Genomic DNA, 18,159 nt, shown 5'->3' with positions numbered 1-18,159 from the left:
GATGATAGGATTCAAAAAGAACGCAGTTGAGCCTTTGACATCCAATAATCCAGGAGGCTCTGGACTTAGATGAGGAAAATGCAATCATCTCTATGGTGGCTGCTCAGTGGCCTCTTTCCTTCAATAAATCTCTTTGATAAAACAAAAGGCTAAAGGGTTGGAGAAGATTAAAGTGGAAGAGGTGTGAAAATGAAGGGATGGGTTGAGAATGAGAAAATTGAAGACTTTCCAGTGGTAGTTCCTGGTGACTGATGTGAAGATGAAATAAAGATGTCTGTGCATTGGACATCAGGGAATGGAGAGGACCAAGATTTCCCCAATCAGATTCCAGAAACTTGAAACATGGCCAAAAAGAATTGTGCCAAGAGACTGAACAGGTCAAGGGCAGAAGTTTGACCCCACAGACTCAGAAGGAAGCATTGGGGATGTATTATGTTGCAGAAGGCAGCAACGAAAAAGTTTCCAAAAACACCCCCCCCCCACCTCGACCAGAGTTCCATTTCTACGTTCAACTCATATCATTGCAGCGCCCTCTCAAAGTCCACAGTGCACTTTGATATTCTGAACATCGCCACAGCTGTCACAATGAATGGCCTACCCTGGACACACAAAATGTTTCACCTGAACCACCAAGTTGGTTTTCCCCAACAGAAATTCACTACACCACTCAGAGGTACATTCCCTTTCCTCCTGCTGCCTGCACACCAGATCAAATGTACCCAAGTGGATGCCACAAGCACTCACTTACCTCTCTCTAGAGTTGTACGGTGATCATTCATATCACATAAAAGTGCTAAAGGATGCCAAAATCTCAGCAGGTGGAGAGCCATTGTTGTTACAGAGGGCAAGGCTGCCAACGTCATACTAGGCCCGATAACAACCCACTTTTCCAATCATGGAGTAACCAGGATATGCAGCCAGGCCCTTCAGCTCACCATGTCCATGTGGACCTGTTTACACAAATCCTACACTGATACATTCTCATCTGCTCCACCACAGAGGTCCAAACTAGGAGTAATTTACAATCTCCAATTATTCCACCAACACAATAGCCAATGTTGCTCCTCTGCTTCGAGAGGATATAACGACAAATTGGGAAATTGCATGCTGATGACTTGGGAACTCATTGGAAAAAAATTTTGGGGATAGGATCTACTTTAACCTGGAAAAACAGAGACTTAGGAGGGATAGTGAACGTGACTTTGTGTGTGGAAGGTCATCTGATGAACTTAAGGAGATGTGGAGAATAGGTAGCCAGGAGGAGTGGTGAAAGCAGATTTCAGAGTTGCATTTAAGGGGCACTTAGACAGACTCTAACATCCTGTGCTGTCTGTGTGGAGTATGCTCGTTTTCCCAGTGATCACGTGGGATTCCTCCAAGTGAGACACTTCCCTCCCACAATCTCAAAGACTTGCAGGTAGGCAGGTTTATTGGTTGCTGGAAATTGTCCTTAACATGCAAGGTGAGTGGCACAATTTGTCCGAAGAGCTGATGGGAATGTGTTTAGTATAAAATAAGTTTGGATTGCATTGGTGTCAAGATGATTGTTTGATAGTTGGCAGAGACTTGCGAGCACTGTAACGAACACTGGGGAGCGGTAAGCACAGCACCAGTGTACAATCAGATGACCGAGCTGTACTCATGGCCTCTTTGACCATTCAGATTCATGAAGGAACCATGACAAAGAGCTGAACTAACTCAGGATCAAGTTGGAGAATACCTCAAAACATCTTTCCTTGTAAAGACACGGACAAAAATGTTCATTCTGTCAGGTGGAGATTCCTCAGACTGGTGAAAATCTTTAATGTGACTTAGACGTTGGCTCCTCTGGGCATGATATGTATTGGGAAAATCTTGATGGGATTCCACTGCCAGTGATTACAGTTGTGTTCAACACCGAATAGACGTCCATAATCTGACTGTAACAGTAAGACTGTATATCACTACAAACTAGTGAACAATAAGCACAAGATCCTGTATAAAGGGCAATTACCACACCTCAGTAAATTCTCCAAGGCCACTTGTAAAGATGTTCTGCATTCTGTCCATGTCCCAAAGCAATTACTTGCATTTAAAATTCAAGAGCGAGCAAGACATTCCAAGTTAAATATAGGTTTGTTAATCTTCTTTCTTCTGACACAAGAAGTCATCAATTTCACGATCTTCTTCAAGCAAGCATTAAGTAATTTGGATGACACGATAATGTCATAATATCCGGTGATCACACTGGCCTTTGAACTCAGGATACCTAGCAATCATACACCAAACTTTTAGATTTTAGCATTATGGATCGTGGCACAGATTCTTCTGGAAGGAGATGAGAATGCCTGTTCTGACTTCTGTGGAGTGATTGGAATATTTAAGTAACTGAATTAAAAAGAGTCATCCCCAGCTGCCTTGTGATGACAAAAGGTACCAAAGAGGTGCCACAAATCTTGCACCATTGGGTTCAGGAACAGCTGCTACCCCTCCACCATCAGACTCCTCAAACAGAGACTCATTGCACAGTTTGTTTACATTCGTTATCGGTTTACAGTTCTTCATTTGTTTACATGTGCTATTTATTTTTTTGCACTCTCAATTAGTGGTAATTCTGCTGCGCCCGCAGGAAAGGGAATCACAGGGTTGTATGTGACGTCATGTATGTACTCTGACAATAAGGTAAGAGTGACTCGTAATTACATTTTAGATCAATGACCTTTAAAAAGATATCAAATGAAAGATTGTTGATTTGATGTTAATTATGTTTCTCTCTCCACATTGGCTGCATGACCAGTATTTCCAATATTTTCTATTTTCCATCTTTGCAGATGACCTACTTGCACTTTTTCCCTCCTAGAGTCTTTAGTCCTTTCAGTGAGGCAGAGAAGGCTATGGAAATGGGTTTGGTACAGATGGACACAGGGACTCTTCGCCAAAGGAATTGATGATATTGATGAGAGTTTATTGCCCTACACCTAATGTATGAAATTCTTGTTTCTGCTGCCACAAAGGAATGCAAAACAATTATAAAAAATAAATATGAAAAAAATTAAAACAGAGCATCATGAAAAAAAGTAGATAAACGAATAAATGTTCACAGTCGCAGTAATATGGAAAATATATTTGTGAGCGGGATGTCATGTTTCAACTGTACAAAACGGTTGGACGACACTTGGGAACAGTTCTGATCACCTAGTTTTGGGAAGCATATCTTTAAGCTGGAAAGGGTGTAGAAAATATTCAAAAGAATGTTATTGGGAGAGGTAGACTTGAATTATAAAGAGAGGCTGAGATTTTTCTCCTTGAAGTGCAGAAGACTGAAAAGGAACCTTTTCAGAAGTTTATAAACACATGGGGTGAACGGATAAGGTAAGTGGTCACAGTCTTTTTCCCAGGGTAGGGGAATCTAACACTAGAGGACATAGATTAAAGAGAGGGGAAAGATTTAAAAGGCACGAGGGAGATCATGTGGTCCTTATGGTGCTGCCATTGAACCATTCTCTGGAGGTTTACTTGGAATATCAGCACGAAATGTCAACCACTAAGGCTGCTTGACAAAGAACAGCACAGTACAGGCCCTTCAGTCCACAATATTCTGCTGACCTATGTAAACCTACTCCACAACAATCTAATCCTTCCTGATTTCGCACCCATAAACCTCAATTTTTCTGACATCCACTTGCCTATCTAAGAGTCTTTTAAATGTCCTTATTGTACAACACTCGATCACCAGCCCTGAGAATGCTTTCCAGACACACACCATTCTCCTGAAAAACAAAAGACTTGCCTCTGAGATCTCCCCTAAACATTGCTCCATTCAACTAAAACAGAAGTCCTTTGGTATTTGTTATTGTCGCCCATGAAAAAGGTCCAGGATGGCCATCCTGTCTAAGCCCCTCAATCTTATATACATCTATTGATCCGCTAAGTTCCACCAACAGATTGTGTTTAGCCTTAGATTTCAGCATCTGCATTCTGTGGACCTGCTGGAATCTTACCTTCCACCTTGGAGCAATGGACCACAAATACTTCTTGGCAAACTGTAATCTGGCAATCCTTTCTGTGGCTAACTAGTGGTTTGCATCTTGCAGTATTTCTGTTCATGAAGTCTTCTGCGGACGGTTGTCATTGACACATCCACACCTGCCTCCTGAAGAGTGTTTCTGATCTGTCGAACATACATTTGGGGATATTTCTTCATTATGCGTAGAGGTCTTCCTTGAAATACCAGTCCCTTTGCAATTACTGAGCTGTCTCCTGAATGATGTTCCAAACTGTTGATTTCAGTAATCCTAAGGTTTGGGCGATGTCTCTTACTGTTTTATTAATGGCTTCTTTGGCACAACTCTGGGCCTCATTCGAAAAATAGCAAATACAGACTCCAAAGGTGATCAAAAGCTTAGAGGCAAGCCCAGCTCTCTTATTCCTGCACCAATGAAGCACCAAGTCTTCACAAACACCTGCGAAGCCAAATGCCCCAAACATTATCATGCCCTGAAATGAAGGGACTATGTATAAAAAGTCCTGTAATTTCTACATGATCAAACCAAAATGTCGACAAATAATCTTGAATAAAATCTGGAATGCACACTGTAATCATTTGAGAATTGTTTGATTGTAAATTTAAAACTGTGGTGCACAGGGGCAAATAAGGGATAAAAGTGAATGTCCCAAACATTATGGGGGGGGCATTGTATAATAACTAGTAGATTCACGGAGGGTTTGTATGCTCAGTTCATCAGTTTGTCAATATTGCCTGTGGTTCTGTGTATCTCTTTTTCAATGGGAGTAGCTGTGTGTGGGTTGATAGCAAACCTCATAATATCACAGGGAGAATGTGCACATGTACTTACCATTCTCAAGATTTTAAAAAATGAAAACGTTACTCTTCATTATGAGAGTTAAGTGAGTTTTTAATTGCCCACTGAGCCATAATCACAACTCACCAATTTCTCTGGAGCAAGCAAAACTAATTCCATCTGGCGTGCAAATCCATCACATGAATATTCTAAAACAGAATAAAAAATGATATTGAAATTTTGAAAGAAAATATATGTCCAATATTTTAGATTTTACCTTAACCTTAAGATGGATGCTCCAGATTTAGTTTGGTTTTCTTTTGAGTGTGTTAGAAGTTATTGGCAGTTGAAATTTAGTCCATCCATTTCAGTTGATCCCCTGGTTACCAACAGTGGACTGATGGAGACATGCTCAACAGAAGAGCAAACTCCCGTAACGTTATTAAACTTAAAAATATGACATGCAAATGAATGGCAGAATCAGCTTCTTTTCTCTCTATCCCCATTTATAATATTGGCTCTTTCTGATTAGTCTTATATGCCATTGATACCATTCAGTTGGGCATTGTGAAGAGATGGTTTCCATTGTGCATTATTTTGTGTATTTTCTAATTTAATGACAAAATCAACAAATGCACAAATATAAAACCAGAACCAGTTTGTAATTCAGAGAAATCTTGGGTAGCAAATTCTGGTGGGACATATGGAATAAATAGCTGGGTGGTTCATGTACAGAGGGAACTTGATGAACATGTCCACAGCTTGTTGACAGTGACAATAGAGGTGGAGAGGTTAATAAAGAGCACATTTGGTACACTTGGCTTCATAAGTCAGGGTAATAAGTTGGAACATCAAGTACAACTGTATGAAGTAGAGATTAAAATCACAACCCTCAATGCGCGGAGTGTTAAACGCACTGCACGATGTGTAAACGCCTTGCAATACCTTGGTAAAGGTACCTTGGCGGCGGCCCCAGTCCGGGCACAGGGAGAGCAGCAGCGGCCCCGGCCCCGGTCCGGGCGAAGGGTAGACGGCGGCGGCCCCGATCCGGGCAGGAGCAAGGGGGAGACGGCGGCCCCGGCCTCGGTCGAGTGGGGCAGGCGAAGGCCCCGATCCGGGCAGAGAGTGGGAGGCGGCGGCCCCAATCCAGGCACAGGGTGAACTGCGGCGGCCTCGGCCCCGGTCCGGGCAGTATGGACCGACCTAGGAGGGGAGGCAGGCCCCTCCAGCCCGGGTAAGAAACCTGCATAGGAGAAGGCCACTCCGATTTAAAACCTACGACCCAAGGACCTCGCTGCCACGTCCCAGCTTGCTTGGCCACGGCACACGAACCATGGGTGTAAAGGGTGGGGCCAGTACTGCGCGCACTGCACTCCACCTAAAAGCTCCTTTGCGCAGGCCCGAGGACAGGTCCACGTCCTCCCCCTCCACGTCCTCCCCCTCCACGTCCTCCCCCTCCACGTCCTCCCCCTCCACGTCCTCCCCCTCCACGTCCTCCCCCTCCACGTCCTCCCCCTCAAAAGATGCTCACAAACTCAAGCTAGCATGCTGGAACATCAGAAACATGCTAGACAAGGCTGAAAAATCTCTTGGTGCCTGCCACATTGACCACCGCCAGTGGGCTGATAACGCCTCAAACCGTGCATCTTGGCGCCTCACAGTTTGGCGGGCAGCAACCTCCTTTGAAGAAGACCGCAGAGCCCACCTCACTGACAAAAGGCAAAGGAGGAAAAACCCAACACCCAACCCCAACCAACCAATTTTCCCTTGCAACCGCTGCAATCGTGTCTGCCTGTCCCGCATCGGACTTGTCAGCCACAAACGAGCCTGCAGCTGACGTGGACTTTTTACCCCCTCCATTAAATCTTCGTCCGCGAAGCCAAGCCAAAGAAAGACCTTGGTAAAGATGTGATTTTCCTTCAGGAGTTCAGGTCGCCAGCTCAGGAACTATCGGAAGTGGTCACAATAATGGCCCCATGGGTTGTTGGTTTGGTCGGAGGGAAATGATTGCCGCACATCTGATCTGGGCATCTCGCTGCATGGTGGTTGAGGATGTTTCCTCGTGGTGGACCTGAAGAACTGCAATACCCCGTTCCAGCTGATCAATGTGTATGCCTTGCCCATGCAGAGCGTGAGGCTGTCTGCCTTCCAGCAGTTCCCACCATTGCTGGCAACATCCAAGTCAGTCACTCTGACTGACTTGGATTTTAACTGTATCAAAGATGCAGCTGGAGAACTCGAAGAACGCACAGCTGTGTGACTTCTTCAGCAACCCTGCAGGTGGAGCACAACTGCAGCCCACCTGGTCAAGACAGACATCTCAATCCAGTCCCGGATAGACTGTCTTCGAAAGTTGTCGTGGTCAGAACCACCAACATCACACCGGTGTTCTTCTCTGACCACGGTCTCCTTCGCACCTCCCATCACCTACAGGAAAACCAGAAGGTAGGCAGGGGGACGTGGAAGCTGAATGTGAAGTTGGGACCCCAGAGAATGTAGCGGAACTAAAGAAGGAGTGCGCTGGTTGGAGAACCATGAAACCCTTCCTTGACTCCCCAATGACCTGGTGGGAAGCGACCAAGGAGAACATCAAGAGGTTCTTTATCCTCAGTGTGCAAGACAGAAACACCAGGAACTAAACCAACACCAGACAAACCTGCAGCAACTCCTCCTTCTGCAATCGAGAGGGGTGGATGTGAGGGAGGAATTCAGAGAGGTGAAGAGCCAGTAGGCCTTGCGACTCATCTTAGAGTCCTCCAAGATAATCTTCCAATCTTTTCTTCTTCCAAAAGGTTCACGGGGGAGCTCTGTGATCAACCGCCTTGCGAAAGAGGACAGTTCAGTCAGATCCTCACAGACGGGCATTCAGAGGATTGGCAGATCCTTTTATGCTGAATTATACAACATGAAGGCTACCGGCTGAGTTGTACATGGCTCCGTGGGACTGGGTGGGCCCGGACCTGCTGGAAGTATACAATGCTAAGCTCCTGGAAGGAAGCATGTCAGACTCCAGGAGAAAGGGCATCATCAACCTCATCTTCGAGCAGAAGGGGAAGAAGGACAATATCAAGAATTGGAGACCCACATCATTGTTAATGTTGACTACAAAATCCTGTTCAAGGCCATTGCCAATCGAGTCAAATCTGCCCCTGAACCTGCACAGTTTTGGCAGGAAGAGCTCTGGCAGCCTTGCTCTGCTCAGGGATACCATCACCTACATGTAGGACAGGGGGTGGTGGTCAGCTTAGGCCAGGGAAAGGCCTTTGGCCAGATATCGCACACATACATGATGGATGTGCTCTTCAAAATGGGCTTTGGGTAGGGAATTCTGAATTGGATTAAACTGCTCTACACAGAGATCAACAGATGGGAAACTGATAGCTTCCCCATCAAGTCTGGATTCAGGCAAGGCTACCCTCTGGCACCAGTCATGACTCTGCATAGAGCCCTTTGCTGAATCCATCAGGAAGAACAAGGGCATGAGGAGTAACGTTGTCAGGCAGTGGAGGCATTCAGGTCAAGGCCTCCCTGTACATGGACGACATGGCCGTCTTCTATTCAGATACAGGATCAGTCTGGAGACTGACCAGCATATGTGGGTGTTTTGAGTCCACATTAGGCACCATGGTAATTCAAGGCAGGCAATGCTCTTTGGTAAATGGCCAGTCTGGTCCACCATCCCCTTCACAGTCAGATTGGACTACCTGAAGATGCTGGGAATCTGGTTGGAGGGGCTGACGCGTGCAAAAAGAACTGGTCAGAGCAGATCGCAAAGGTCCACCAAAAATTGGGCCTGTGGGCACAGTGTTCCCTCTCAATAACAGGGAAGTACCTGTTCATCAAGTGAAAGGTGCTCTCGGTATTGCTGTACGTTGCACAGGTGTGGTCTATTCCCCTGCATGTCTGGCCTGGTGGTTACCAGAGCAGTTTTCCAATTCATATGGGGGTCCAAAATGGATAGGGTCTGATGGGGTGCCATGTAAAAGTTACCAGACAATGGGGGCAAGGGCATACCCAGTGTGGCCCTCATCCTGATGACTACTTTCATGTGTGGCTGCATCAGTCTGTGGGTGAAGCCAAGTACAAGGGCAATAAGTGCTGCTATGTGCCAAGGTCCTACCTGCACCAGGTATTGCAAAGAATAGGCCTGGCCCCCTTGCCACGCAATGTTCCAGTCAGCTGGACTTTGCCACACCATTTTTCCTTGTAAAGTTTTTCCAGAACACCTTCGAACATAAGGCCATCAGGCAGTGGTCAACACGGAGGGTTTTGCAGAAACTGAGGGATGAGGACTCCATGGACCCAGTCAGATGATTCCCTGAGCAGACCGACCAGGTCATCTGGCAGAACACCTCATCGCCAGTGCTCACAAATGGCCTGGCTGGTGGTGAGAGAAGCCCTCCCAGTCAGATCCTTTTTGCATAAAAGGAACATCACCCTCCACACATATTGTCATTGAGAAAACTGCAGAGTGGAAACTGTCGCCCACTTCTTTACTGAATGCAGATTCGCAAAGAGTGTGTGGAGAAGGATGCAGGGCTCCTTGTCACAATTCATCCCCAGCAGTAGCGTGACAGAGGACACACTTGGAGTCAGACATCCAGAACTGCAGTGAAGGACGCACTTGGGTCCAGGAATGCTGGTGACTACCGCACTCCAGGCTGCAGGATTATATGCTGAGGGCTGCACTGAGGCTTGGTACAGCCAATGCGAGGGCATTGTGGGGAAGGACCACAGTCTGGAATCCTCCCATTACCATGCATTGAGGGGCTGAGACCAAGTGGGGGGAAGAAATGACAAGGCTGGTAACAGGGTATTTAGAGAACAAATGCAACAATGTACATTGATGACAATATATAGATATGACTGATGTGATGAGTGTAAAAAGACTTGAATTGTTTTTAAATAATTTATTGTGAATAAAGTTTATTTTTGTTAAAAAAAATCATGTGCAACCGTACGATCAAATTTAGACTACTGTGTATAGTTCTGGCCACCACATTAGAGGAAGGATGGGATAGTAGTAGAGGGAGTGCTGAAGAGACTTGCCACAATGTTAAAACCATACAACATTATAGCACAGAAAACAGGCCTTTCTAGTCTGTCCCGAACTACTACACTGCCTCGTCCCACTGACTTGCACCCATTATTTATCCATCCATACCCTTCCCATCCACGTTCTTGTCCATTTTAAAAAAAAGAATGTTTAAATTGAGCCCGAATTCATCACTTCAACTGCCAACTTGTTCCACTCTCCTACCTCTGTGTTTGTGAAGAAATTCCCTCAAATGTTCTCCCAACACTTCTCCCCCTTCACACTCAACCCATTTCTTCTGGTTTGTATCTCACCGAACCTCAGTCGAAAAAGCCTTTTTACATTTACTCTTCCATTGTAATTTTGATATATCAAACCTCCCCTCATTCTTCACTGCTCCAGGGAATGGCCCTAACCTGTTTAACCTTCCCTGTAACTCAGTTCCTCCAGCCCTGACAACATCCAAGTAAATCTGCTCTGCACTCTTTCAATCTTATTGATATCTTTTCAGTAGTTAGGTGACTAAAACTGCACATAATTCTCCAAATTCGGCCTCATTAATGTCTTATACAACTTTACCATAACATCCCAATTCCTATGCTCAACAATTTGATTTATGAAGGCCAATATGCCAAAAGCTCTCTTTACTATTGTCTGGAATGGAGGGCCATAGTTATAAGGAGAGATTTCATATGACATGGTTTATTCTCTCTGGATTGTAGAAAATTAAGAGGGTGACCTCAGAGGAAGCCAATACATGTTGTATAGGTAGATAGATGATTTTCTTTTGCCCTGGGTAGTGCAGTCCAGAGCTAAAGAGCAAAGATTTAAGATGAGAGCAGAGATATTTAAAGGTGATCTGATGAGCAAGCTTTTCACATGGAGGGTAATGGATATCTTGAACAAGAAGCTGAAGGTGGAAAGATTTACAATCTTTAAAAGGTATTTGGATAGGAAGAGTAGAGGGTTACAAGCCGAGTGCAGTCAAATGGGTTTGGCATGGATGGATATCATGGGTGGCACGGACAAGGTGAGCTGAAAGGTATGGTCTCTGTGCTGTCTGATTCTATGACTTGGACTTTGCCTCCTGTGCTATTTGGATGAATTTATTAATGCTACTGGCTTCTCGCCAGTTTAGTGTCATCAACCTGCTGGATGCCAGGAATCTCTTTGATGGTTGACTGCAATAGAGGTTAGAAAGGATTGAATGAAGGGTCTAAATTCTGAAATGTGAACTACTTCTCTTTGCATAGCGAGTTCTTCCAGAATTTTATTTCAGATTTCCGATATCTGCAGTTTCTCATTTACTCTTCTTGGTCAGTATCCAGTGTTACCACTTTGCTGCCCTCTGCAAATTCGGAGCTGTATTTATTTTTGTTTCGAAACAAATTAAATAAAGTTAGAGTTTAATTAAGGAATACAGACGATATCACTACCAAGGATGAACAGTTTGATCAATAAATGTTTCAACCTCAAAATGGGATTCCAATCTTGTGTTTATTCAGTTTGACAAACTGCCAATAAATCGAGGCACATTGCGAACAGAAATGAAACAACACTGTTTGGAATGTGATGCAGCTATGTAACACACATAGTAATACACCGAGCCAACACTCGATGAACTACTTTGCAATTCTAAATCAGAAGTTTAATGCAATGAAAATAATGACGAGGTATTGGCTTTTATACCAATTGCACAATGTACATATGCCCAGAATTCTTACTTGTGGCAGCTGAAGGGGGACTTGGAAAGAGAATTGATAACCGTAAACTAATTGAATTATATGTTAATAAATACATTCATTCAGGTGCCTTGCCGTTCGGCGCGGGCGACCATGTCTCTCCATCCATCCTGATCTCAATTAAATCCTCTAAATTGTAGTTGTTCTCCTTTGGCTCCATCTTTGAGCTCAGACTGTGGTCAATGTTAAGTTCATGATTATACAAGGGAAAAATGCAGAAGTGGTTTCCCGTTGCCTTCTTCACTTGCAATGTCCACACTGGATGGGTAACCCTGGCTGCTGATCAGGGTTACCCAGCGTTTTTAATTTTACAATCATAAATTCCAATTCATAGAATCTGCCTCTAAACCCATCCACCATCTGCAATCCATGGCTTCACTTGACTCTAATTGAGAGGCTAAACAGGTACAACACCTTGCCCAAGGGTGACCTATAGGCAATTGGATGGAAGGAGCGCCTTTCACCTCCTTTTGCTGAGCAATTGCGCAGCACCGACCTAAGATAATAAATACCCAGTGCAAAAAGTGACTTGCAATGGTGCAGACATGATCAGAGAACCATGGGTTCAAAAGTCTGATATTGGAAGGAAAAACTGTTTTTGATCCTAGAAGTGCTGGTTTTCTGAGAAGAAGTTGTGTCCAGGGTGATAGAGGTCATTTTAATGTTAATAAAGCATCATTGATAGTCATTCCAAGTTAGTTAAAGGATTTTGGAAATTGCTCCGAGCATTTCAAGATGTACAACCTCGACATTAGTCATGCATCGAATGATGACAGTCCCCAAACAATGCCCATTTTAGAACTATGTGTGGAACAAGATTAAATGCACAGAGAGTGACCAATAATCGGACGTTCTAGGAAAACTTGTTTGCACATCACGGCACTGAAATCCATGAGGGTAACAGGTTCCTCCCTGACTTTCTGATCCATGTTCGAAACCACACAAGCAGCATTCACTCCCTCCACCCACAAAACACTCCTTCCTGACTAGGAATAAGTCTCCCATCTAATTTGGGCATTGATCTCATCCAAACAAATGCAGCAACATATTGGAGAAGCACAGAGATGGCAGTTGGGGGAATCTGGAGCAACAAACAATCTGCTGGAGGAACTCAGTGGATCAAGCAGCAAGAGTGGGTGAAAAAGAACAGTCACCATTTCAGACAAGAACCCTGATCCTTCATCAGGATTGAGAGGGGAGATAACCAGTATAACGAGGACAGGAGGGAGGGGACAGTGGAGACTGGTGATCCAGGGAGAGGTGAAGGCTGTCAGAGAGAGGCTGTTGATGGGCAGGGCCCAGACAAAGTGGGGAAAAGGGAGGCAAAGGGAAGATGCGAATTAAGGGTCAGTCCCCAGCTCCATGTTTACCAATCATTAGGCCAACAAGTCCACATATACTGCTCCTTCAAGCCACCTTAGTACCAGCCATCTGCAGCTTCATCCCTGAGGTTTTGTGATCCCAAGCACCTGCTTAGACAACTGTGTTTTTTCCAGGAAGCCCCAGTTTAAAAATGACAAAGCAACAAGCGAGTTGCCACTAGCAACTAAGGTGTTGATGCGAAGTGTGTGGATGACGGACTGAAGCTGTCAGTGAGATAAAAGCTGGGAGCATGAAAGCAAGGGCAGGGCCATCCTTGTAATGTCTGCTGCCTGAAGGCCAGCCTGAGCCAAAGTGAATGCCTCCCTGCCGAACTGGAGGTGGCAAGGACAGAGATTGGCCGGGTATTGGACTCAAGTGGTGCCCATCCCAAAGGTGCCCAACAGCTGCTTTGCCAACCCATGCTGCCCTTGGCCATCTCCAAATTTAAGGCCATTCTAAATGAGAACAGACGGTCCAAAGCACCAAAAGGACTCAAGAAAAACAAGCACAGTAGATGCTGAAATCTTGAGAAGATAAAAGCTCTCAGCAGGTCAGGCAGAAATGGTCCATCAATATTTTGGGTCAGCACCTTTTTATAGTCAATGTTTCAGGTCAGGACACTTTTTGACAAATACATGACATCACAAACAACCCTGGAGATTATCCTGCGGCCGCGGCAGAATTATCACTATTTGGTTGTGCAAACAATAAACTGCACACAGCGTAAAACATGAACAAAAAACCGTAAATAAACTGTAATAGAGAACAAAAAGAAAATCAATAAAGTGCACAAGAATTCTTAAATGAGTCCCTGATTGAGTTTGTTGTTGAGAAGTCTGGTGGTGGAGGGGTAGCAACTGTTCCTGACCTAGTGGAGTGAGTTTTGTGGCACCGACACCTCTTTCCTGATGGCAGCAGTGAGAACAGAGTGTCTGCTGGGTGGTGTGGGTCTTTGATGATTGCTGCTGCCCTCTGACAGCAGCGTTCTCTGCAGATGTGCTCAATAGTGGGGAGGGTTTTGCCTGTGATGTCCTGGGCTGTGTCCACTACCTTTTGGAGGGCTTTACACTCAGAAGTATTGGTGTCCCCAGACCATGATGCAGCCGGTCAGCACACTTTCTATCATACCTCTCTAGAAATTGGCCAAGGTTTCTGGTGTCACACCAAACCTTCGCAAACTCCTGAGGAAGTAGAGGCACTGACGTGCTTTCTTCATAATACCATTGGTGTGTTGCGTCTAGGAAAGATCCTCTGAGATAGTGACTCCCAAAAACAAATTTACTCAGCCTCTCCACCTCTGAACCCCCAATGATCACTGGATTGTAAACCTTTGGCTTTCCTTTCCTGAAGTCAACAATCAGCTCCTTAGTTTTGTTGACATTGAGTGCAAGGTTGATGTTGGGGCACCATTCAGCCAAGTTTTCAATCTCCATCCTGTGTGCTGACTCATCCCCTTTCTTTATACAACCCAGTACCGTGATATTGTCAGAAAATTAGCAGATGTTGTACTGAGCTACACAGTCGTAGGTGTAAAGTGAGGAGAGCAGGGGACTAAGAACACAGCCCTGTGGTGCTCCGATACTGATGGAGATTGTGGAGGAGAAGTTCTGAACAATCTTCACTGATTGTAATCTAGAGGTGAGGAAATCCATGATCCAATTGCACAGTGGGGTGTTAACGCTCAGGTCTTGAGTTTGCTGATCAGTTTTGAGGTGATGATGAGTATCTGATGTATGTTTCTTTGCTGTCCAGACGTTCCAGGGCTTTGTGTAGAGTCAGTGAGATGGTATCTGCCGTAGACCTGTTTCTACGATAGGTGAATTGGAACGTATCCATGTCACTGTTCAGACAGGAGCTGATCGGCTTCATCACCAATCTTTCAAAACACTTCATCACTACTGCCTGATCGTCATTAAGGCAGGTTACTGCACTCTTCTTGGGCACAGGTATGATTGACACCTGTTTGATAAAGGTGTGTACCATGCCCTGCCAGAATGAGATATTGAAGATATCCATGAATACCTTAAGTTGTTCAGCTCAGATTTTTAATACTCGACCAGGTACTCCATCTGGACCGGATGCTTTCTTCGGATTCACTGTCCTGAAGGCAACATGCACGTATTCCTCAGATTATATAAAGGATGGAAATGTCAGGGGTTGGGGTGCAGAGGAGTGGATGGTTTTTCACTATTACTGTAATCAAATTGGACATAGAAGGCATTGAGCTCCTCTGGGAGAAAAGCTTTGCCGTCTGCTACTTTACTGGATTTGGTTCAGTAACAGATTATGGCATTTAGGCCCTGCCACAGCTGTCGGGTGCCCCTTGTTGTTTCCATTTTCATCCAGAATCTCCACTTCACCCAGGAGATAGCTTTTAGCAGGTCATACCTGCTCCTACGGTACTGATCTGGATCTCCAGATTTAAATGCCTGTGATCTGGCTCTCAGCAGATTCCAGATTTCATTGTTCATTCAGGGCTTAAGTTTTGTGAAAACACTGGATGATTTGGCGGGGATTTTGATAAAGTCTGTGTCAGTTTCAGTGTTCTCGTTCAGATTCTCAGCAGAGTCCTTGAACACTGCCCAATCTGCTAACTCGAGCAAGTCCTGTAACTGCTCTTCAGCCTCCTGTGACCACCTTCCAGCTGTCCTGTCCTGTCCCTTTTCAGGCTCTGTCGGTATAAAAGCAGAAGGAGCACAGCCAGTTGATCAGACCTGCCAAAGTGTGGTCTCAGGAAAGAACACTCGGCCTTATCTTGCATAGCAGTGATCAAGGGTGCTGGGACCTCTGGTACATTAGGCAGGGCTTTCTTGACACAGGGCTGGTTAAAGACTCTGACTAAGATTTGTAGCACGTCGGGCTAGGCCATCTCTTGTTTACTGGCCACATCAAGCAGCTCCGCAAATGACTGTTTGTAATCATCATCGGGAGGGATGTAAGCTCTGGTGGAAGCGACTGCGTTTAATTGAGATTTGTTCGAAGGCATTAGACATAACTCTAGTGTCCGTGCACCACCCAGTATCAACGAGAAAGCACACACTGCCTCCTCTTCCTTTTATTGAATTTAGCAGGTTTAATTGCATAATGACGTTGACACATTGCATTTGACCACCTGACCTAAAAATGTTTTGCCGCTGATTTTCGTTTGTACTCGGCATCTGATGCCTCTCATGTCAGTGTCCAACAAGCTGGCCAGCATCGATGGATTCCAGTTGCCCTGATCCTGCTTTTCCATGGTTGCAATGTCCTGGTGAAACCTTTCACCATGTTCGTCACTGACTTCACCCAGATCAGCAGGGAAGACGTCCAAGAGCAAATGCAGAAAATGAATTTTCAATGACATGTTGCAGTTTTGTAGGCTTGAAGTTGACCTAAAATATGAGAGTAAATCAAAAACATAGGTAATATTTAAAAAAGAGTATGTGATAAGAAACTTTAAAGGTGATTTTCGTGATCACCAGCCCAAAATCCATGTTTTCAGAAAGCAAAATCTTCATTGTGCACTGTAATTGATTCGATAGGTTGATAATGGACAGAATTCTTTTGTGAAAATATTCATTAGCTTCATTTCTTTCACAGTCCATTTTTGATTGTGAACATAATAAAAAAACTGTCAGCTTCTTCAGAACAGCCAACTTAATAACCTTCCATTCACGTCATGTCATTCTGCACAAGGCTCAAGGCTGCCCGGCTCAGAGGTTGTTTCTGTTCCGTACATGCGATTATAGGGTGTGCGATTCAAATGCCAAATGGATAAACCTCATGATTCTTTCATCAAGTAAAAGTGTCAAGCTACAGTAAAATAAACTGGGGAATGCAACATTACACCTGGTACTGACCCACAAATCTTCATCAACTCTGCAAGATGCAGCATTTCCCAGAGCAAACATTTTACTGGAATTTCAGGGACATTTAAATGAAGCAAATGTTTGCATCTTTCAAAAGACAAACCTATTTAGTTGTGTGAAATAAAGTAAATCTTTATGATTTGCCAATCAATCAAGTCAAGTTTTACGAATGACATGTTTATGTGTCAGAGGGGTCGAATGCTCACAAAATTACTTAAAATTCAATTGTATTATAGCAACCAATCAAAGCAGGTCTAATACTATTCAATTCACTTAATAGTTCATTTTTGTGCACACGCCCTAGAGTGACGACTTCTGATAAGTTGATGCCATTTTCTCTGAAACCTTGGTTGGCACAACATTGTGGGCTAAAGGCCCTGCACTGTGTTGTGATATTCAATGTATATGTTGATATAAAATGATTAAATAGTTTAGCCTAGGAACTCCTACACGAGTGAGGATGCTGCATTAGCTCCCTGGGGCCTTGGGGGTTGAATTCTCCAATAAGCAGACGGTTCTAGCCAGAATGCGAGAAGCCAGGATTTCACCAGGCCTTGACTGAGAGCTGAGAAGTTGGATGATCCATGTGTCACGGCCTTCAATGCTATTGTAAGTACTTTATAGTTTTATAACGAGTACATGTTTCCAATCAAAATCGGCGTCAGATCATGGAAATCCCAGAACAATGACAACATGGAGAAAGGACATTTGGCTTCTTGCGCACTTGTCAGTCAAAAGAGGCATCTGTCCTATTCTGACCTCTCAACCCAGTACGTCCTCTGTAGCTGTCTGCCTGCTCCACTCTCCTGGCTATCCACTTTATCCACGCCTTTAGCGAGTCACCCCTCTGCATCATGCTGAAGAGGAAGTCATCCATATCGATGCAATCACAAAGAAAGCTCGTCAGCAGATATACTTGGCAAGAAGCTTGAGGAGGTTCAGTATGTCACCAAGGGCTCTTGAAAATGTCTACAGGTGTACAATGGAGTGCATTCTAGCTGATTGCATCACTGTCTGGAACAGAGGTGAAAATGCTCAGGGCAAGAAAAAAAAAATCCAGAGGTTTGTTGACTTGACCTGCGACGCCACAGGCACCAGACTTCCCTCCATCAAGGACATCTGCAAGAGGGGGTGTCTTAAGAAAGCACCTTCAAATACCCCCACCACCCAGGCCCTCTTCACTCTGTTACCATTGGGAAAAAGTAGTACAGGATCCTGAAGACCAGTACTCAGCAGCACAAGGACTTCTTCCACAAGCTTCTTCCACTGAATTCCTCAATGAACAATGAACCATAGACACTCCCTCACTTTGCCTTTTTCTTGCATTATTTTGATTTATTTTGTAAGGTGGTTTATAGAAATGTGATGCAGGCAAAACAACAGATTTTGTG

At 44.6% G+C, this 18,159-nt stretch overlaps 1 protein-coding gene across 8 annotated transcripts in view; it reads right to left on the bottom strand.

Moving 5' to 3' along the window:
* LOC138745045 (chromodomain Y-like protein 2) overlaps positions 1-18,159 on the bottom strand; it is a 317,440-nt gene that overhangs the window by 44,271 nt on the left and 255,010 nt on the right. For 2 of the 8 annotated variants that reach the window (XM_069902111.1, XM_069902110.1), the window contains exon 2: positions 4,929-4,990. The exons of the other annotated variants lie outside the window; for them this stretch is intronic. In XM_069902111.1, coding sequence (XP_069758212.1) covers positions 4,929-4,961 — 33 coding nt within the window. In that variant the 5' untranslated portion in view covers positions 4,962-4,990. The remainder of the gene's footprint in view (positions 1-4,928; positions 4,991-18,159) is intronic. 8 annotated transcript variants of the gene reach the window in all.

The sequence above is a fragment of the Narcine bancroftii genome, chromosome 10 (genome assembly GCF_036971445.1).
Source record: "Narcine bancroftii isolate sNarBan1 chromosome 10, sNarBan1.hap1, whole genome shotgun sequence".
Classification (NCBI taxonomy): Eukaryota; Metazoa; Chordata; class Chondrichthyes; order Torpediniformes; family Narcinidae; genus Narcine; species Narcine bancroftii.
This window is presented reverse-complemented; position numbering and strand designations above follow the sequence as displayed.